Source organism: Diceros bicornis, chromosome 30 (assembly GCF_020826845.1).
Source record: "Diceros bicornis minor isolate mBicDic1 chromosome 30, mDicBic1.mat.cur, whole genome shotgun sequence".
Lineage (NCBI taxonomy): Eukaryota > Metazoa > Chordata > Mammalia > Perissodactyla > Rhinocerotidae > Diceros > Diceros bicornis.
The window spans coordinates 4,132,625-4,154,869 of NC_080769.1; the positions used below are offsets into that span (position 1 = coordinate 4,132,625).

The window sequence follows — 22,245 nt, forward strand, 5'->3', positions numbered from 1 at the left end:
CCAACGTGGACAGTCAGTAAATAATTGGGCAGGAGATGAACCCAGCCCCTCCCACCTGAGAGCCAGAGCACGCACCTGCTACACTTTGCTGCCTTTCACTCGGCTGAAAAGAATTGCAGCTGACGGCTCATTCGGCAAATGCTTATTGAGGCTTACCACATGCTGGGCCCTGCTCTAGGCACTGGGGGGTCCATCAGTGAGCAAGAGACAGATCTGTGGCCTCGTGGAGCCGACATTTTAGCTGCACAAGTGTATTATTTACTGTGTAGTAGATAAGTTAAGTTACTAGTAAGCGTATTGAGTATGCTCACTGCTGTAGCAAAGAACCCCCAACATTATGTATAAGGGCTCATGTATAAGGGCTCAAACACAGTAAAAGATTAGTTCTTGCACACATAAACTCCAAAATGGGTATTCTTGAACAGTGAGCAGCTCTCCTCCAAGCAGAGAGGCAGAGACCCAGCTCCTTCTGTATTGTGGCAGCTCGTCTTCAACCCATGGGTTGCAAGGTCCCCATGCTCCTCAGCATGAAGCCACAGAAGGGAAAAGAGTATGGAGGAGAGCGCCCAGGAAACCTTTCTGGGCCAGGCCTGGCGGTAGCCCGCCTCCCTTCCGCTCTTCTTCCGATGGGCGGGACTCGGCCACGTGGCCACGCCCGCCTGCAAGGCTGGGAAGTGTATTCTCGCCGAGTGGCCGGGAGGAAGAGACAGAGAGCAGTCTCCGCCAGCGTCCCCACTGAGAGTCAGGCTCCACATCTTGAGTTATGTCGCCCCTTACAAGTCCTGCCTTAGGACAGCCTGGAGAGGCACCCCGTCTTCTTCCGCCCACCTCCTCTGTTTCTTGGGCTTCCTGCTCTGAGGAATTGCTCAGACAAGAACCTGGCAGAATGTCTTTCCCCCAATTTGAAGTCTTGTTTGAAACAGGCAGCAGAGTATCCCTTGAGGTAAGGAAACCTAGAATCCAGTCCTGCTTCTCCAAAGACCTTTGTCTCAGAAACTGGGGCGGTTTAGGAACCCTAAGACGGGCAGCCTTCGCGGACCATTCATTGCTCCCACCTTTTATCAGCCAGGGTCCCAACAGGAAGCAGAATTCACGCAGATGGTTCCAAATGAAGAGCAGGTCATAAAGAAACTCCTTAAAGGGTGGGGCGGGTTAAGGAAACAGGTGAGGGGTGCTGAGATCCCCAGAGGGAAGCCGTTGCTGTCCCTACACCCCTGGAACCCAGTGGAGCCACTGCTGTGCAGGAAGGGACCACTGTCAGAACCAGCGAAGGAGCAGAGAAGAAACACTCCAGCCTCTCTCCATAGTCTTCTGCTGGCGCCTCCCATTGGCCAGACCCAACAGGGAAGCAGAGCAAAGCATTCTGGGAGATGTAGTCCACAGGGGTGGACCTCACAGGGTACAGAGCAAGCTGCAGCGTGGACCTGGAGAGCGAATGAGCACTATCAGCAGACACCGGTGTCTGACCCACTGCGTGCCCTCGGTTATGTCACCCACTCTGTGATGCAGCTACACAACTGCTACACCATGTAGCACAGTAGCCGCTAGCCACACGCGGCTGTTGGCTGCCATGTTGGGCAGCTCAGAATGGAATGTTTCCACCATAGCAGAAAGTTTTATGAGCCCCTGCAGGTTGTGAGATGGAAGAGAAAGGGGGCAAGGGTGAGGCTGGACCGGGGAGGAGGTGGTTTTGAAGGCAGGCAGAGCTGTGGTTTGGCGAGGAGGACATTCTCTGGACACAAGAGCAGTGGGAGAAGCAGGGAGCTTGAGTGAGCAGCTTGGCTGGGATGGAGGGTCTGCCCCACGGGGCAGAGTCGACTCAGAAAGCTTCGGTTCAGACTCAGCTCTAAAACTTCCCGCTGTGTGATCTCGGACAAGACACTTGGCCCCTTAGAGTCTCAGTTTCTCATGAGCAAAGTGGGTGTTGGTGCCCACTTCCCATGATGACGATGCCCATAAACAAGCTTTGGCAGAGCGGGACAGTATAAGGTGTTTGTTGTTGCCATGTTGGGAAATGATCACTGAGGCCAAAATGGCTCAGGAGAGCCAGCGGGTAAGGTTCCTTTCTTTCGCACATGGCGTCCCCTTAGCTGGATCTTCAGTGTCCCTCAACAACGTTTTTTGCTTCTTTAGTCAATGCCTTATTAAATTCACCCCACGTCTGCCAACCTTTCCCTGATTCCTCGGGATCTTGCCAACTTTTTCTTAAGGCAATGGCAGTCACTTTTATGAACTCCTTTCCTTTCAATTTCCTCAGGATCATCATCCCCCCTTTTTTTTCTTCTTTTTCTCCTCTGTCTTAGACAAATCCGTGTCACTTCATTTCAGTTAGAAGTGAGTGGGTCATGGGATCAAAACCCAGCTCAGCCATGTACTTGCTGTGTGAGCTTAGAGCAGTGACTCAACCTCTCTGATCTGGAAAGTAGAGGGAATGACAGGCCTGACATCATGGGTTCGTCATGGGGATTGAATAAAATAATGCATACCACCTGGCCCACAGCGAGCGCTCAAGAAATGTTACCTTATTTCTAAATCTGTTTTTCTAACTTTGTATTAAAGCAGAATATACATGCAGAAAAGCACACATATACGGGTACAGATTGAGTAATTTTCAAAAACTGAACATACTGGTGTAACCAACACTGGAATCAAGAAATGAACATCTCCCGCCTCCAGAAACTCTCTCATTTCCCTGCAGTCACCAGTAGCCCTTTCCTGACATGGAGCAGCACAGATCTTGCTCGTCTCTCTTGAACTGTAAACACCCGGGGTCCACGGCGTGCTTGCACTGGCTTCTTCCCCTGGGCGCTGTGTGAGGTCCGTCCACACTGTGGCTGTAGCTGTGGGCCACTCATTCCCATGACTGTGCATCCTGCAGCGCCTGTATGTCCACATCACTGATGGTGGACGTCCGGGTCCTTCCCACGCGGGGGCTGTTACAGACAAAGCTGCTGTCCACGCTCGTATGCTCGTCTTTCATGATCAACACTCACGTCTTTCTGGGAGGTTCTCCTAGGAGTGGAATTTCTGGGTCACGGGGAGGAATCTGTTTAGCTTTGGCAGAAACCGCCTAACAGTTTTCCCAAGTGGTGCGACCAGTTTAAACTCCCACCAGCTGTGGGTGAGAGTTGAACTCTTGTTATTTTGACCCGAGAGCCTCTCCCATATGAAGGGCCTGCTAAATGGTCAGGGAATTCCATTGAAAACGATGTAGTTGTCCGTTTCCTCGAGAGCTTTACTCCATGAGACGTCTCATTTGGACCTTCAGGCTCTCCTTCTCCGCTGACGCCACGCTCTTTGGTGGGAAACTTGGACAAACTCCTCCACCTGGAAGGCACTCTGCACCCCCCTCACGTCACCACATCGTCTTCCCCCCCTCTCATTCCAGTCCCTCAAGGAGAACTTTCCCTTCCACAGCCTCCTTCAGCCTTGCAATCGGCCGGGCCATGCGGCAGTGCCCTTCAGGAGGCCCGCCACCTGCTGATCACTGAATCCACGGGCCTTCCCTCGACCGCCACCCCCGCCTCGTCCAGGCAAACCCACCCCTCTGAAGCTCCCGTCTTTTCTAGCATCACTTATCTCGTGCCTTCTGGGGTTTTTGCATCTGCCCCTGCTCCTTTTTGTTTAAGAAAACACTGCACTTTGAGAGAGCTTCAGGAACCACCCGAAATAGAAACGTGTCCTTTTGTGCCATCCTCTGCTTTAAAAGACAAACAAGCGCAAGAGCCGCTCTGTGCAAAGGTTAAGGCGCTTGAGAGGACGTGGCGTGAGTGGTCAGAACTTCACGTTATGGGGCGAAAACGCAGGAGAAGATCTGTGCGGCCCGGGGAGGGCGGGCTTCTTAAAGAGAACCTTAAAAGCACAAACTCTAAAGCAAAAAAATACTTGATTGCATGGAAACTGGGATGTTCTGTTCAAATACAGACATAATGGGGGCGCCGTTCAGGACCCACCTGCCCAGATCCTGGTTGTACCATTTCCTATGAATCCTTAGGCAAGTTACTCAACCTCCCTGGGCCTCAGTTTCCTCATCATTACAATGGGAAGAATAGTATCTACCTACGGGGTTGTTAGGAGTTTTAAACGAGTTAATATGGATAAATCATTCAGACTAGCACCTGGTGCATCATAAGTACTAAAGTGTTTGTAAACAGTGCGTAGAATGATAGAAGAAAACTGACCGGGGATGGATATCTAGCTGCCGTCCATTACGGTAGCCTCTGGCCACACATGACTGTTTTCAGTGGAAATGAATTAAAAGTAAATACAGTTTGAAATTCAGTTCCTCACTCTCAGTAGCCGCGTTTCGAGCCTCAATGGCCATATGTGGCCAGTGGCTACCGTGTTGGGAGCGCTGATCAAGACCGTGTGAGGGACTATCTGCAAGTCAGTAAACACAACAGCAAGTCCAACAGGAAACCGGGTGGAACACGTGATGGGGCCGACCAAGGAAGAGAAGCCTGAAACCTGTCAGTGCATGACGTGGTCCTCAAGATCATTTGCGATCAGAAAGACGAAAATTAAAACAGTGAGCATCTCTCTATGCCTCTTAGAGAGGAGAAAAATAGACAGGTGGATAAGACAAGGGGCAGCAGGATGTGGGGACAGGGGAGGCCCCTGCACCTGCACCGGTCATGGGGGTGCGGCCTGGGCGGCCAGGCTGGAGAGTCATCAGAGGTACTGGGTCCAGTTAAGTCCAGACTGGCCAGCAGTCATGCCCCCAGGCAGCTGCCCTGGGGAGGTTCCCACCGGGTCTGTCAGGGGCGGGAACACGGATGTTCTCTCCAGCACCATCTGCGGAGGAGGAGCTAGAGGCCTCCTGGTGTCCGTGCCTGGGCGGGCGGGGGGCGGTGGATGCACCTGTGAGAGCCCCAGACTGCACGTCCGACAGCCCATCCTGGATGGGGCTTCAAAACGCGGTTCTGGGTGAAAACAGAAGACAACAGAATATGCCTAACTGCGTGCCGTTCATGTAGGTTAAAAATACACGCACTCCAAATAAAGCACGTGTTTTGCAAGAACGCACTTCAGAAAGACCAAAGTAAACATTATGTGGCTTGTCTCCTGGGGGAGGAGGATGGAAGTAGAGCATGAGGATAAAAGGGAATGAATGAACAAATGAACGAATGAACAGGAGAGGGGCTTGCACAGACCAAGGGTGAAAACGTGCCACGACCTGAGGAAAGCCGTTAACTCGACTCTCTGCATTTGAGGGTTTAAAAAACGACTTTTAGGGCCGGCCCGGTGGCGCAAGCGGTTGGGTGCTTGTGCTACGCTGCGGCAGCCTGGGGTTCGCCGGTTCGGATCCCAGGCGTGCACTGACGCGCTGCTTGTCAGGCCATGCTGTGGCAGCGTCCCATATAAAATGGAGGAAGATGGGCACGGGTGTTAGCCCAGGGCCAGTCTTCCTCAGCAAAAAGAGGAGGATTGGCATGGATGTTAGCTCAGGGTCAATCTTCCTCACACAAAAAAAAGAAAAGGACTTTTAGAAATAGTTTTCCCCAGAGGAGCTAAATACCAGGTGATATAGGAATGAACTTGAAGAGGATTTGCACAATCCATGAACGAGAGGAGTATAGCCGCCTGGGAAGCAGTTATGCTCCTCAGTACCCATCTCAGGAAAATCTGACCCCGATCCACAAGGGGCAGGTGCTTCTTCTAACCTGAGGTTGGGGGGGGTCCATGGCAACCCTGTCCTGTCCTCTGCTTTCCAACCACGCCAGCATCTCCTTCTCGCTCTCCTGTCCTCTGCCTCAGCTGGTACCCTCACCTGGTACCTTCACCTTGAGGTCTCTCCAGCCCCAGGGCCTTTGCACATGTTCCCCTTCTCACCCACCTGGCACATAGTAGTTGCTCCTCTGCAAATATTTATTGACATCCTGACTTCCAGCCAGCTACAGAGAAATCTAGCTCCTTCCTGTGCTCAGGTTGGTGGAGGCGTAAGTTTGGCTGAGGTCCCAGGAGTGGGTGAGTGGGGTGGCAGAGTTAACCGGGGCGGCATGGCGGAGGCAGCAAAGCCAGACTCAGGATCCAGGCAGCACGTGTTAGCTGTGTGACTGTGGACACGTAGCTAAGCTAACGCCTCCGGGTCTCAGTTTCCCTGTCAATGAAGCGAGTAGAACACTTACCTGGTAAAGATACTGGGGCATAAAATGGGACCTCGGTGTGTAAAGCCACAGCGTCCAGCCTGGCAGAAGGGAATAAACTCAGTAAATGTTATCAGTCGATTCTTGTGTAACTTAGCGGAAATTAATGAAAATTAATGATGGTGAAAGCCAACATTTATATAGGACTTACTAAATTCCAAGCGCAGTTCTAAGCGTATAGCATGAATTCTCACACCTATAAGGGAAATGCTGTTATCGTCTCCGTTTTACCACTCAGGAAATTGAGGCACAGAGAGGTTGAGTGACTTGCCACACAGCTAGCGATGGGGGGAATCAGGATTTGAAGCCCGCTGCCTGGCTCTTAACCACTAGGAAGGATGTTTGTCATCCACGTTGTAAGTCTGGAGGCTGGGCAGTTGGTTACAGGGTTGGTTCCGCAGCTCAGCAATGTCTCCAGTCTTTCCACTCTGCTGTCTTCGGTGTAAGGACTTTCCTGGTAACTCACGGTCCCAAGATGGCCACCTTATCCCAAGATGTGTACCCAGCCACCCCGTGTAGACACGAAAGCGTTCAGGCAAAGAAGAGGAGGGGCTGTCTCCTGCCGTGTGACTCTTCTCGAGGGGAAACCCTTTCCCAGAAGCTCCCAGCAGACTCTCAGTTACGTCCTGTTAGCCACGTGACTGGTCATGTGACCAGAGCTCCCAGTGCAAGAAATCCTGGGAAAAAGAGACTGTCGGGCATTTTCTGCCTCTTTGATGGAATGTGGGCTCGGGTAGCAGGGGAGGGGTGGGGATGGCCATTGGGTAGACAACCATCCGCGTCTTCCGTGATTCTTCTCCTAGTTTAAGACAAGTCCCATCTTCTACCCAGCCTCCCATCTCTTCTAGGACATACTCTATCAGTGATCACTATGCTTTCCTATGTTTCACTTCTTCATTATTTATTCATTTATTTATGCACCAAACATTTATTGAGCACCTGCTGTATGCCAGGAGCAGTGTTGGGTACTGGGGATACACCTGTGAACATCACAGGTGGAAATTCATGCCCTAGCAGGGTGGACATGCCAGGCAGCGCCATCCAAGGGAACTTTCTACAGCGACGGAAATGTTCTGTGTGCAGCTGTCCAGTGTGGCCGTGGAGCGCTGGAAACACAACTGGTGCGGCTGAGGAACTGAATGTCTGGTTTAGTTCACTGTGAATGTGTAACCCTGTGCTCTGCCAGGCCAAGAAAGGTGCTACAGGCACCACAGAAAGGATCTCTGACCTCGTGGAGCTGACGTTCTAGAAGAGCACGTGAATGATGAGTACAGCTTAATGAACAACATAATCCCAGAGAGTGAAGGTCTCTATCTAGCGGGGCCACGGAAACCCTCTCTGAGAAGGCAGGATCTGAGCTGCACCCTGAAGGATCTGAAGAGGGCCAGCGAGGCGAGGAGGAGAGAGTTGAGGACGAGGCAGGTTTGCCATAGAAGAGATGCCCAGTATGACATTCCCATGGCGGGAAGGAGCTTTTCCCGTTGGCAGGACAGAAAGTCATGGTGGCTGGACTGTGGCGAGACAGGGCAGTCAGCTGGCGTCAAGTCACACAAGGTTTTGGTTGTGGTAGAGTTTGAATTTTATTCTCAGCCTGATGGAAGCAACTGGAAGGTTTCAACAAGGGAGTTACAGAAAACTGGCTTCTCAAACTCAACGAGTCCACAGCCCAGCTCTTGATCTACCTCCCATCCCCTTCCTCCGTCTTCCCCATCTCAGTTGACAGCACCTCCATCCTCCAGGTGGCCCAGCCCGAGACCCCGGAGTCGCCCCCTCGCCCACCCCATGCCCAGTCCTGCCATTGGAAGCCCTGGTGGCTGCCATATTGTTCTCCATAGCCCTTCACACGGTCTGACCGACCACGTATTTTCCCATTGTCACTTTGTTCATGGTGGCGTCCTCAGTCCCCGCCTGAGCAGCCGGCACACAGTAGGTGCTCAAGAAGCCCTTGTTGAATAAATGAATGACTGTCACTTGGTAGTTCATTCAGAACCAGGAAGCCGTTCTTCCCTTCTCTTTCTTCCCCGCTGTTGCCCCTGCCCCGTCCACCGAGCCATGTGGAGTGGTCCTGGGTTCACGTCTTACTCGATGTGTAGACCTCCATGCACTAGGAACTTCTCTGGGCTTTAGTTTCCTCCTCTGTGAAGTGGGACTCATCCTGCCGACTCCTGGGGTGCAAGGAGGATTTGACGAGCCCAGGCGAGCTCCCTGGCGCGCAGAAATCAATGGCAGCTATATATAGATCGGGGCCTCCTTTGTACTCCCACTGCCTCTGTCCTAGTTCCAGCCCTCGTTACATGGCCTGCTCCTGCGGCCCCTCCTAACTCCTGCCTCCGTCACCACCGATCTGTCCTTCCAGCTGTCAGGCTTGTCTTCCTCACGCCAACCCTAACCACGGCCCTCCCCTGCTCCGGAACCTTACGTGACTCCCACTGTCCACACGACAAGACCGCCTCCTCAGCCTCCAGGTCACAGCCTCCACCGTCCCGCCCACTGATCTCTCCCCACCACGTGTCCCGAGTGAGCCCTTCTGTCTCTGCAGGGTGTTCTCGGCCAGAGCTGCCTTCCTCTCCTCCCCTTCCCCTCCCAGTCCCTCCTCACCCTGCCAGGGAGGGGTCGGGAGACTGTACATCGTGGGTGCTGGCAGGGATTGCACTGGGCAGGAGGGAGGTCGGATTATCTGCATTTCTGAGGTCAGACAAGTCAGGGCGAAGGCCACTCAGTGAGAAACACAGGGCCAGGGTTTAACCCCAGGTCTGAAATTTTGTGACATTTTGCACAGTGCTGCCTCCCCAGACTCGGTCTGCACAGTGATGCCGTCCCCAGCCCTCCTGTCTGTATTCGTCTCCTCCTCGTTCCCGCCTCCCACAGCCCTGGGGCCAGAGGGACCTGTGCTTGAGTCTCTCCTGCACTCGTGTCATCATCTAAGGGCAGGATTGAGTTCGTCTCAGCGTCACCACCGTGTCCGGCGCGACCTGGTCTAGACCCATCATTGCTCACCTGGACCAGTGCAGTCGCCTCCTCCCTCGTCTCCTGGCTTCTGGCCTTGCCCCCCAGAGGGGTCTTATTTTAATACAAGTCAGATCATGTCCCTCCAATGCTCAGAAACCTCCATGGCTCCCACTTCACTCAGAGCAAAAGCCAAAGTCCTCCCCGTGGCCCACAAGGCTCTGCACAACCTGCTCTGTCACGCTTCTGCCCACCGCCTCCCACCGTCACCCTGGCTCACTTGGCTCCAGCACACCGTCCTTCTCACTGTTCCTCAGATGCACCAGGCACACTCCAGCCACAGGACCTTTGCACTGGCTGTCCCTCTGCGTAGAGTCTCCCCTGACACACTGATGTGGCTCGTCCCCTCACTTTCTTCACATCTTTACTCCTGTCTCTTCTCTGGACCTGCGTTGTCCAGTACGTTCACCACTGGCCACACATGGCCCCTGAGCCCCTAAATTGAGATATTCCGTAAATGTGGAATATACACCAGCTTTCAAAGACTTAGTCCAAAGAAAAGAATGTATAAAATGTCTTATTAATAATCTTTCATATCAATTGCCTGTTGAAATGATGACACTTTGGGTAGACTGGGTTAAAGAAACTATATTATTAAAATTAATTTCACCCATTTCTTTTTACTCTCTTAATGTGACTACTAGAAAATTCTAAATCTCACACGTGGCTGGTATTAAATTCCTACTGGGCAGCACTGGTCTGAACATTCTTAACACCGAACTACTTCCCTGCCGGGCAGTAAAAAGCAATTTGCCTTCGCAATTGGTATGAATGTCACCGCTCCCCTCCTCCTCCCCCGTTGCTGATGCCCCGCCTCTCTGCATCGCTCTTCTTGCTCGTACTCATCACCCTGATGTCTGGCGTATTTATTAGGTTTACTCTCAGTCTCCCCCACCGGGACAGGGCTCCTGTGACTCGTGTTCCGAGGCCATAGGCAAGGCCTGGCATGCTGTAGGTGCTCGGTTAATGTTTGCAAAGTGAATAAATGAAGGCTCAACCAATGCTAGCCATGTGCTGTGTGTGCCCTAACGAGCAGCTTTTACCCACCAAGAAGGAAGAAAGATGCAGAAATAGGATGATGATTTATAAGGTGGAGTTCGAGGAACCCCAGTGAACATGGGAAGGCTGGTAGAGGAAGAGAAGAATAGAGTAAGTTGCATTAAAAGTCCTCTGGACTTGTACGGCACGGCCCCCGCCTTCCCTCCAGCTGCATGGTACCGTCCAAATGCCCGCCGTGGCACCATCTCGTTCCTTGAATTTGCCAAGCTCCTTCCCACCCCAGGCTTTCTGTCTTGGCCATTTCCTCAGCCTGGAAAGTTCTTTCTCCACAGTCCAGATTCCTCCTCCTCGTCCATGAGACCCCAGCTTGAGACGGGGGCCCCTCGAGTCCCAGACAGGTTAACACGACCTGCCGTGTACCCTCACGGCTGTTGTCCTCTTGGCTGTCTCGGAGAAAGCATCACACCTGTGACGGATTCATTCATTGTGTGCATTTTTTTGTTGAACATTTTCCTTCTGCATCATCTCTGTGGGGCAGGGAGGGTCTCGTGTGTTGCTCTGCCCAGCGCACAGGTTGTGTTCAGAGGCACATTTGTTGATGGTGAAAAAACAGGTCAGTCCAACCTAAAGTGGTCACCTCTGCTCTAGAAGTAGTCTTGAAAACGAATTGGGAACACTGCCTGCCTGAGCTTGGAGTGCCCCAGGAAAGTTCCTGGAACGAGTAGTCGGAGAGTGACCCCCTGTCTCATCAGCGTCTTCCCAGGGGGGCGGGGATTCTACAGAAGGCTCATCCGACCCGTGGCTGATCCTCACTCCCCTGTGTCTGAGAGCGTGACTCTTTGACCCTTTGGGGTCGTTAGCCCCCTTCCAGGCTACTGCAGCAGGTCCGCACCAGCAGGGCCACACCCATCGTTTGTTTCTCCATTTATTTTGAGTAGCTCAGCCCACTTCCTGTGTGCCGGGCACCCTGCGACCGCTTCACAAGTGCCAGTTCAGTTAATGCTCACAATCCTTTGTGGTGTTGGTACTGTTGTTATCCCTGTTATACAAAAGGGGAAACTGAGGCACAAGAGGGGACGTGACTTGCCCAAGGTCACCCAGCTGGGAAGTGGCAGAGCAGGGATCTGAACCCATGCTGGCTAGGCTTTTAATACTGAACCCCTTTCTGCCAGTTGGTAAAGGGCCCAAAGCCCAAAGGCTCTGTTGTTCCTTCTGGACCCTCCCCAGGACCCCCGCCTCCCCCGACCCGTTCTGTTGTGGGTTGTAAAGTATATTGAACGTCACCCTGACCGTGCGCTGTGGGGAAGCTTCCATTCCTGTCAGTCCAACCTCTTTTGAGCATCACCAACCCTACACCCATTTGGGGTCCCTGTAAATCATCTTTGGTCCCGGGGGCCGGAACTGTCAACACTGTTTTACAGGTGATGAAGCTGAGGCCAGCGAGGTAAAATCACCTGCCTGTGGTCCCCCAGCCAGCAAGTGACCACATCGCGCCCCACGCCACCCCCGTGTCCACCCCGAAACCCACCCTCTGCTTTCCTCTCTGGCTTCTTTCTTCCAGCATCTTGGCGACGGTGGGGACAGAGTTTGACCTGCGGACGCTGAGGGCAGTTCGAGTGCTGCGGCCGCTCAAGCTGGTGTCCGGAATCCCAAGTGCGTGAGTTCCCGACCCTGGCGAGGGATTTGCTCGGGGGTCCTGGGAGCCCTTGGTTCCCACTCGGCGGAACATCTCAGGAGGGGCCCCCGAGAGCTTCTCCGGCCTCTGTCAGGGCGGCCTCCGCGCTGGGGAAGCCACCCAGGGGACCCCCGGGAACCCTGCTGCAGGTCTGCATGAGCTCCTGGAAGCAAGCCGGGTGCCTCAGCCATAACCACAGCACCCATTTGTTGAGCACCTGCTGTCTGTCGGGAGCCGTGCTAAGCACCACACATTATCTCGTTCAGTACTCACAACCCTATGGAGTTGACAGTGCTGATGTCTCCATTTCACAGATGGGGAAACTGAGGCTCAGAGCGGCTGAATAATTTGAGCAAGGTCACGTGGCTGAGAAGTGGCAGAACTAGGAGTTAGCAAGTGTGACTCCAAGCCTGGGCGGTAACACGGGTGGCTACGACCGTTTCCATTTATTGAACACCTGTTGTGTACCGGGCACCGCAGGAAGAGCTTTATGTGCATTGTCTTAGTTTGTCCTCACAGTCGCCCCGTGAACCCCTTTTACAGATGCACAGGCTGAGGCTCAGAAGGGTCAAGTTGCTCCCCTGAGTTCTCACATCTTTTCAGTGATGAGCTCCGCAGGCCATTCTCGTTCCGTGCTGCTGTCTCCTTCCCCAGGGACGCTTCTCTCCCACCCTTCGGGGGCGGCTGCGATATTCGGGGTCAGGATTAGGCTCCACTGCAAAAAAAGAAAAAAACACAAAAAGCAAAGCAAAACAGGTCTGATCTTTTCCGTCCTACTGCCTCAGTTAATAATAATGATAATTGATAAGCACTTACTATGTGCCAGGCACTGTTCTAAGTATTTTCCATTTTTCAAACTCATTTCTCCTCACACAAGCCTGTGAGGTTGGTTCTGTTATTATCACCACTTTACGTTTCACTGGCTTCATTCTTCAGGTTCACTGCTGTCTGGCTTTAAAAAGTAAGACTTCCCAGATGACCACCATCAGGGTCTTTTCGTAGAAAGAAGGCACTTGTACTCAGGTGTCTGCAAGATTCCAGCAGGTGCCTGTGTCATATTAAATTGAGGCCATCTAGAAGCAAATACTAACAAGAGCCTCTGTGTAATGACCACCTGTGACCTGTCAGGTGCTTGGCTAGGTATGAACTCTCTCATGTAATCCTGGGAGGGAGGTACTGTTCTAACCCCCATTTACAGATGAAGAAACCGAGGTTCGGAGTGGCGACCTGACGTGCTCGAGGTCACACGGCTAGTAAGTGGATGACTGGGCGGGTTCCTGAGAAGCAGAGCTAGGTAGGTGGTCAGATGCACCTGCTGTGTTGGGGGAGCGCTGTCAGGAGAGGGGAAGGGGGGCATCAGGAGGGGGCAGGGACCATGCCGAGCAAGGATGTGGCCTCAGCCTGTTCCCGCGGGGAGCTCTGAACTGTGAGTCACGTCAGAGTCGTCCCCAACTCGCGGCAGGGAGGCTGGCCTTGTGTACGTCTCTGGTCAGTCACTCGGGGGGGGGGGGGGACATGGGGAGGGAGTAGCCTCCCGGGTGAGGCAGCTCGTGACGCCCAAGGGCGACTCTGTGAAGAGGCCGGGCAGTGGCAGCTGTTAGCAGCCACGGCCGCAGCATCTGGAGGGTGGAGGCACCTGTGTCAGAGGAGACCTGGCGCAGGCTCCCACGGCGTCCGTGTCCAGAGCCCTGGCCGCTCCGCCACACGGCCTCCGTTAGCATCGCCCTTCCATTGTGGACCCCTTGGAGCAGCAGAGCCCCCCGGACCACCCTGACAGCTCCCCCCTCTTGCTGTGGTCTCCCCCTGTCAAGACATGCTAATCATGGGCCCTGGGATGTTCTTCTAATCAAGAAGCAAAGCCTCAGGCTGTGTGTGTGAACCCTAACTTTAACCAGAGACTTTCCTAATATGCAGCACAGTACAAACATAGGATTTGACGCCACTCAGACCTGGGTTTGAATCCCGGCTCTGTTATTTCTCGTGCCCTCAAGTGAATCATGCCGTCTCTCTGAGCCTTGCTTTCCACCTCTGCAAAATGGGGGTAATTTTACACGTGCTCCCACCGCATGGGGTTGTGCTGAAGTCAGTGAAATACCATCTGGTTTCTTGGATGGGAACTGGGACGTCGACTGCCTGCCCGAGCAGAGCTGCAGCTAGCCTGTGTGGTGCTGTTGTATGAACGAGGAGGAGACGCCCCCTCCGGGTGGAAAAAACTAGAAAAAGGCGCCCTCTCTGGGTGAAAGGCACCCAACACCCGGGAACGTGGCTCAGAAAGCAATGGAGTTCCACCCGTTTTAGCCCAAAAGTTCATCAAAAGACATAGCATATATCAAATACTTTTTAAAATATTTAAAAATAAGAAGTGCTTTAAAACATCAGGAAGGAGTGCTCCTACTATGACAATGAGCGGCCTCCAGGCGGCCTTTCCTCCATCTTCCTTGGCCATCGCCCCGCCCCAGCCCCCCGTGTGCTCCGGGCCCTTGGGGGGCGTCTCCGGGGCGAGGTTTGGGTGCCTGCTCACAGGGCCGTGGGCCTCTCTCTGTGTCTCCCCAGGTTTACAAGTCGTCCTGAAGTCCATCATGAAGGCAATGATCCCCCTGCTGCAGATCGGCCTCCTCCTGTTTTTTGCAATCCTTATTTTTGCAATCATAGGCTTAGAATTTTATATGGGAAAATTCCATACCACCTGCTTTGAAGAGGGGACAGGTAGGTCCGAGCGGCATGATGGGCTTTTTTCCAACCTTCCTCCCGTTTATTTCCCTCCCTTGGGGACGAGCTCCCGGGAGGATGCGCTGGGGTCTGCGTCTTTCTCCTGGAAGCTGGGAGGGCCTCCTTCCAAAAGCGCTGCAGGCAAGGCAGGGGGTGGAATAGCCCCCGCGATCTCGGCTGTTGCCAGGGCCTTGCGTTGGCGTCCCCCAGAAGCCATCCCGGGGTGAGCGGTTTATTTGGGAAGTGATCCCAGGAAGCACCATCGGGGGAGCAGGGAAGTGAGACCGGGAGGGGAAGACATCAGGTGAGGGGCTGCTATCAAGCAGGTTATCCCTGTGGGCAACGGGGCTCAGTCCCAGTGGGCACCTCGGGGAGAGTGTAGGACCCACCTCAGAACCATCCCACCTGAGGGCCGAGGGAGCTGGGTACCTGTCCACCAACTTCTGTCCGACGTTGGCAAGGACTGCCCCTGGGTGGGCATCAGTGCCCTGGCACGGCCGGCCACCCTGCGTGCCTGGCTGAGCAAAACAAAGGTGTTTGCCGGTGGGAATGTGAGGGGCAGGGTAACGCTGACAGGATGTGGGCAGGGTGCCTGCAGCCTCTGCCTAGTTACCTTGCAGTGGCCCAGCCCCGGCTGTGTCCTAAAGCAGGAAGAAAGGGGGGCGGGCGGCCTGGCCCGGAAGGAATGGGCCTGGTTGCTTTGTGGGTGGAGAAAAGGCAAGCGGAGGATGGCTCCTTCTGGTCCCCCCAGAATGTGCCGGGAGTCGAGGCAGCAGCCAGTCAGAACCTGGCACAGCGGGCCCTGGGCCCTCTCCTCCCCCACTGTGCAGGCCAGCCCCTCAGTGGCTGGGTAAGAAGTGGGGAGGGGGGCGGGGCGGGGGGGGGGAAGCACGGAAGGCAGGAGGCACGCCCCGGGGCGCAGCTCTGAATCAGCAGGGCGGCAGGGCGGCGTCCCCCGCTGACCCCACACTCACGGACCCAGGAGCTTCCCGACACATTTACAGTTAAATGCCCTGCTAGCCAAACCCGTTTGCTCTCTGACGCCCGAGAACCGAATGGGATCGAGTGAGGAGGGAAGCCTGTATTTCCATGTTTGGACCACCGCCGTCTCGGTGCAGGCGGGCTGAATGACAGCGCTCGTTGTGGGTCAGGGATCTGAGAGTTGAGGGAGTGGACAGAGTGTGCACAGTGAAGCCCCAAAGGGCACCCGTGTGGGAAAGGAAAGAGGTTCCAGGACTGTCTTCTTGGGAAAAAGCTTCTGTCCCGGGGCGGCCTCCCGTTCTCCTTCTTGGCCAGGTGACCCCGATGGCTCAGCCCTCTCAGCCCTCCGCAGAGGGGAGGAGAACGCAGCGGGGCAGGCCCATTCGAGATGCTTTGTTTCCTTCCTCCTTTTCTCTTGCTCCTCCTGTCTGCTCTTCTGGGCTTGTGAGGTTTGCTCAATATGGGATGTCCTAATTATTTCCTTCCCCGATGAAGAAGGTGTTAATTGAGGCAGAGCTATTTCTGCACCTGGCCTCCTCACCCGGCGGAAACGCGAGAGGGAGAGATGCAGGGCAGGGCCCCTTGGAAAAATCAGCCAAGAGCAGAGAAACCAGGACTCCTGGACCCCAGGCTTTTTGTGGATTTTTTCTCTCTCTCTCCTGCCAAGGGGACAGAGGCCTGGCTTGGGTCTGAGTGGGGTTGTGAGGGGCGGACGTGGGTAGGGCCGAGGGCAGGAAGCCTCCATTTAGGAGGATGACTGAAAAGCTCGAGATTAAAAATATAAGGCGTGTGAGTAAGAGACAGATATATACAGACACCCAGGCAGCAGGTTAATTTTAAAATATATTTATAACCGAATTCTCCAGACTCTCTGGACCGTTGCTTTTCTAGAAGCAGCCCTCAGAGTGTTTCGTGATGAGGGGGCAGGGGGTGAGGGGGATCGCAGTCAAGAACGGGGCTGGGCAAAGCTGTTAAAGATAGACAGGGTTCCATTGCATGACATTATCATCAGGAACCCGGTCCCCGAGCGCCCAGCACCGTGCGGAGCGCTCAGAGAAACGTGAAGATAAAGAGGAAGGCTGCCTGCTTTCCAAGAGCTTCCAGAAGAGGAGGCCAGACCCCTCGTCTGCAACAAGTTTGTAGCGGTGAAGGCTAATACTTTTATCTCCCCCAAATATGAACATTCGGGAGCTGTTGAGCCTGAGGAAAAGGAGGGGCCAGTGTCTCTGGGCTAACACAGGGCCGCACGGCAGGGAGGAAGTGAGCCAGGCGGGGACACAGGGTGGGGACAGAGAAGGCTCCAGACACAGGCGACCTTCCCAACAAACAGTGGTTCTCATTTATTATAGGAGCCCATGGATTTCCCCCCCTTCCCTGAGCCTTATGTTTAGAAGATTTCTGCCTTCCAACCTGTATTTATTAAATAATACCTCCTGTACCAAGTCCGGCATGAATGGGGAAGGCGTTTCCAGCAACTTAAGCCAGTGGCCGATGTGGTCACTGCTTCATGAGCAGTGGGTGTCACTTCTGAGAGTGATGGGTGTCACTTCGCATCACCCAGAGTTTCTGTTTAACCGGAGCTTCAAGGGCCAGTGAGATTCACGCAGTCTGTGCTGGTTTGTTCCTCTCTGCTGCGTGCTGAGTGGAGGTTGGGAATTGGTGTTGCGAAGCCTCATACGTTGAGATATATTTCTGTTTATGGGGAGCTTGAGTTTACATGCTCCATTGTTTGTTTTCTTGGTGGACAATGTCACTCTCTTCTTTGAAAACCTTCAGAAGTGTCACTCACTGAACAAAGTCCTCTGATACCCGCTGCTCTGGTCCCATGGGGACATGCCCGGCATGTTCTGCACCCCCTGACCCCGTGTGTTCACGGAGGCATCCTCCTCCCTCCCGTCAACACCTTGGAATTTGGACCCGACCTTTAGCACTCAGCCCAACTCCGCCAGGAGGCTGCCTTTGGTTTCCAGTGAAAGGGGCATCCATTGGCACGTGTCTCTTTCCTTGTGACATTTTCACAATCTGCTTCCTGCTATTTGGGGAGAAAGCTTAGCTCCTGTGCCTAAGGGTAAGTACTGTGTGTACTGGCCTCCCTCGCCCCCAGAACAGCTCCCTGTGCCCAGTACATCTCAAGAAAAAAAAATCAGGCTACAGAAGAATAGCACAAATTGACAAATTTGTCCTAATGGAAGTCTGGAGAACGCTGCGCCCAGCCACGTCAACAATGCACACATCACATTTACCCACAAGTGACGTATCAGGGACCATAAAGTGCATCTCAACAGATTTCAAAGGACTGAAGAATACAAAACGTATCCTCTGACCACAGTGCAATGAAGCTGGAAATCAGTAACAACACCATAACCCTAAACGTGTTTGGAATTAAGAGACATGCTTCTTATTTGTGGATGAAATGATAAAATGTCTGAGATTTACTTTAAAAATATTTTAGTGGTGAGGCAAAGGGTGGGGAGGGGGTAGAGATGAAACAAGACCAGCCCTGAGTTGGTAAGTGTTGAAATTGCTGATAGGCACATGGGGATTTGTTATACTGGTCTATTTTTGTATATATCTGACAAGTTTTTTAAAAAAGAAATGCTTCTTGGTTATCCGTGGATCAAAGAAGAAATAATAATGGCAATTGCCAAATATTTTACTTGAACAGTAATGATAATATTGCATGACAAAATTTGTGAGATGCAGCTAAAGGCGCACTTAAAAGGCAATTGATAGCCTTAAAGAAAGTTAATCCATCTCGAAAGTTTAGGAAAAGAACAAGAAAAGTAACAAAGCTTAGAGAAGAAATTAATGAAATAGAAAACAGTGAATAGATCAACAAAGCCAAATGTTGTTTTTTTGTGAAAAGACTGATAAATTCATCCCAATGGTTTTTTTTTCAACAGCATTGAATCCTCATTGGCTCCTGTTTCTCAGAGCTGGTTTGCCAGCCCCTTCCTCTGACTTTTCTCCCCTTTCCTCTCACAGATGACATTCAGGGTGAGTCCCCGGCCCCGTGTGGGACAGAGGAGCCCGCCCGCACCTGCCCCAATGGGACCAAATGTCAGCCCTACTGGGAAGGGCCCAACAACGGGATCACTCAGTTCGACAACATCCTGTTTGCAGTGCTGACTGTTTTCCAGTGCATCACCATGGAAGGGTGGACTGACCTCCTCTACAACGTAAGTGATGCCAGGTCACCAGGAGGTGGCCCTCTGGGACCAGCCAGCTCCTGAGGCTGCAGCTGAGGGACCCTGAGCCAGGAAAGCAGCCCGGGGACAACATAGTGGCCCCAGGAGCCCCAGCCTGAGGCCCAGGCCTTTGAAGATATGGCAGGGGGAGGTCGGGAAGGCCCCTTAGGACATGGAAATCTAGGGGGCATGCAGATGCTAAATAATTTTTCACTGTGTAAGTGTTTAAATATGATTTTAGATTTTTGAATATGTAAAGATCGTGTGATTCAAAAACCAACATGGATAAAAAATAGAGCAAAGTCCTTGGACGTACAAGGGGGCCCTGCACTAGGGCTCCCGCTGGCCGTCCTCCAGCCACACCCCTCCCCAGGGGGGTGAGGAGTCCATGGGGCTGACGAACGTGTCTGCCAGGAGCTGGTGCCACCTCCCTCACTTTCTAGACCACACTCTTGGCTTATCCGGGATTCTGGAATTTTTCTGCCTAAGCCCAGATTCCGTGGACCCTTCCATGGGTCTGTTCTCTTACTGTCCACGTGTCCTGGGGTGTCTGTGGGCACAAATGTGGCCGGAGCTTGGACGTGCAAGTGGAAGTGTCCGTGCATGTGTGTGTGGAGCTCCCCGCCCCCGGGCAGGACAGAGCCGTGAATGGGAAGAGAAGGTGGCAGGGCACGGTCAGGGGCAGGACTGGCTGTCCCCACACAGTGGGCCAGGGCAGACGTCCAGGTTCTGAATTCCGCCCTGACCTTCTGAGTGCTTATGAAGGTATGTTCATGAAGGAGAAGCATGCAGCATATTTTATTTAGTTGCTTTTAAATATTTATGCATTCTGTGGGCCTCCATCTGTACCCTTGTTCTCGCTCTTGAAAAGGTTAGGGACAGGTCTGAAGAGATGTACACCCCTACCTGCCCCCTTCCCACCCTGTTTCCTCTCCCCCGTCCTGAGGCTGCTCCACACACGTACTGACATTGCCAGGTAAGGTCCTGCCCACCTGAGCTTGGGCTGGGCCTACTAGGGAAGCAATACTGGGCTCCCTCCTGCACACAGAGGAGCTGAAGTCGCCTCCTGGTCACGGTGCATGTTCCTTAAGGAATTTCCCCCCTTGGGAGTGGAGGAAGATTTATAAGAACCCATCCTTTTGATCAGTGGCTCATTTGGGGGTAGGGTTGAGAGTACTGCCTGGGAGTGGACAGCAAAAGGAGCTGCTGTGGATAGTTGTTCATGTCATGCACTACACAAGGCACATCTGGGGAGTGTTGTTCATATCATAGACAACATAGATTTCTACCGTTATTGTGATAATTTATTGACAAACGCAAAGGATGAGGGAAAGGGACATGGTGTTCTAATGTGCATGGAGACCTTGTCCGAGCATAGCAACTCTAGAACCAGACAGCAGATCTGAGAGATGCTCAGGCTCTCTCTTGCGCCTCACCTGCAAACAGCTGGGGACAAAGGTTACACCCAATTGTCCAAAGCTTGAGGGGGATTTTTATGGGTTCCAGAGTTTTGCTGTGCAAGGCTGGTGTGAGGGGAGGCTCCCGGGGGACATGAACCCCCATGGCAGTGACAGAGCGCGAGGCAGGAAGGTGAGGGAACCCGGGCAGAGAGGGGGACTACGCTGAGCTGAGAAAAGTGTGAACGTGGGGAAGGGTTGTGTCACGGGGTCGGACGTCCAGAGAAAGGGTCCGAAGGTTCAGAGGAAGACACCAGGGATGGGCTCAGTGGTGGGAGAGGAAATGTGAGCACGACCGCGAATTTCCAACAGATTCTGCGGTCGCAAGCACCACTGTCCGGGGGGGGGTGTTGGTCCTGGAAGCTCAGAGGTGAGCGCCCTCGGGGGACGTAAGCTCAGGGACGTGGGTGAGAGCACAGAGCTGCCTGGGCGCCCCTCCCGACTCCGCCACTCCCTTGCTCTGCAACCTTGAGCAACTCACTTGGCCTCTCTGTGCCTCCATTTCTACGTGTGCAAAACGGGGAGGAGCACGGTCCTGCCTTACGGGGCGCGAGGACTGAGTGAGGTGGGTGCGCGTGAAGCCTGGTCCTGGGCGAGCTCTGCGGAGGCCAAATTCCCCACCCCGGCCGGCGCTGCTTTTAGAAACGTGAATGAATTTTTCACTGTAAAAGCTGCAGCGGCCCCTGGGGAAGGTCGGTAAGCGGTGAGGTCCCACTTTATTCCCCTCCCTCGCCCTGCTGGTAGCTGCCGCTAACTGGGAGTAGCCTTCTGTAACTTTCCATGCACATAGATCCCACCACCGTCCTTTGGGTAGAAGGCCAAGCAGTGGTTTGGGTCTGATGTGAGCCGGGAGCAGTAACAAAGCACCACAAACGGAGCGGGATGGGGGGTCACTTGAAACAACAGACACGTGTCGTCTCGCGGTCTGGGGCCAGAGTCCCCTCTCCCTGTGTCGCGGGGCCGGGGCTCTCCTGCCTCTTCCGGCTTCAGTGGCAGCCCACAGTCCTTGGCTCGCCGGTTCCCCGCCCTCCACTCCAGTCCTCGCGTCCTCACGTGGCCGTCTTCTGATAAGGACGGCAGGCGCGTTGGGTCAGGACCACCCTGCTCCAGTAAGACCTCATCTCACCTGCGTCCGTCTGCCAAGACCCTGTTTCCAAATAAGGTGGCAGTCTGAGCCCCCGGGGGTTACGACTTCATCATATCTTAGTTTGGGGAGGGGGACAATTCAGTTGTTGACACCTCCCAAATAAGCTCCTGGCACCCGAGCCCTTGCCTGAGCTTCCCAAATTAAGACCCCCCCGACCCCCCCGACCCCCGCCCCCCGCCCCACACAACCACGGGCCGCTCGCTCCCGAGGGCGGGGCTCAGGTGGCCTCTTCGGGTGTCTGCTGCCGAGGGGCGCTGGTGCTTTTCTGGCCTTCTCAGGGTCCTGCCGCTGTGCTCAGCCGTCTGCCCGCCCTGCCCGGGCCTGTCCTAGGACACCCCTCGCTCCGTCCAGCCACAGGCAGCACTGTGTCCGGAATCTATGTCCTCTGTGCTGTGCGGAGCCGAGGCCTGGGGGCACGGCCGTGTCGCCCCTGGCAGGTGGGATCCATGGGGACAGTCCAGACACTCCTTAGAATCCACAGGCACAGACGCCACGGGGACGTCGCCCGCCTGGGTGGGCCGTGGTTTAGGATCCCAACTTCTCATTTCTTTTCTCAACGTCATTGAAATCCATTCGTGTATGCTGTAATTATTTATTGAGCACCTACTGTGTGCTGAGAAATGGTCAGGGGACCGGGACACTGTAATGAAGAAAACAGACAAAAGTCCCTGCCCCAACAGAGGAGACAGGTACAAGCAGTAAACATAATAATAAATGGCTCAGAGAGTGGGAGATAGACGGTAAGCAGGTGCGTGCACACGTCCTTTGGGGATGAAAACGACACAAGAGGACCAATGGTGGGGGCGGGGGCTAGTCTAGGGCAGGCAATCAGGGAGGGCTCCTCAGAGGAGGTGACATTTCCACAGAGAAGGAGAGAGCCAGGCCGACATTGAGGAAGAGCGTTCTTGCTGAGGGAACGGCAGCAGCACGCTCACCT

General features: G+C 53.9%; 1 protein-coding gene across 1 annotated transcript in view; it reads left to right on the top strand.

The window, feature by feature from the left end:
• Positions 1 to 22,245, top strand: part of CACNA1A (calcium voltage-gated channel subunit alpha1 A) — a 217,633-nt gene that overhangs the window by 87,882 nt on the left and 107,506 nt on the right. Inside the window, 3 exon segments of the mRNA XM_058525574.1 lie at positions 11,713 to 11,804; positions 14,380 to 14,532; positions 18,502 to 18,695. Of these exon segments, the coding sequence (XP_058381557.1) occupies positions 11,713 to 11,804; positions 14,380 to 14,532; positions 18,502 to 18,695 (439 nt within the window).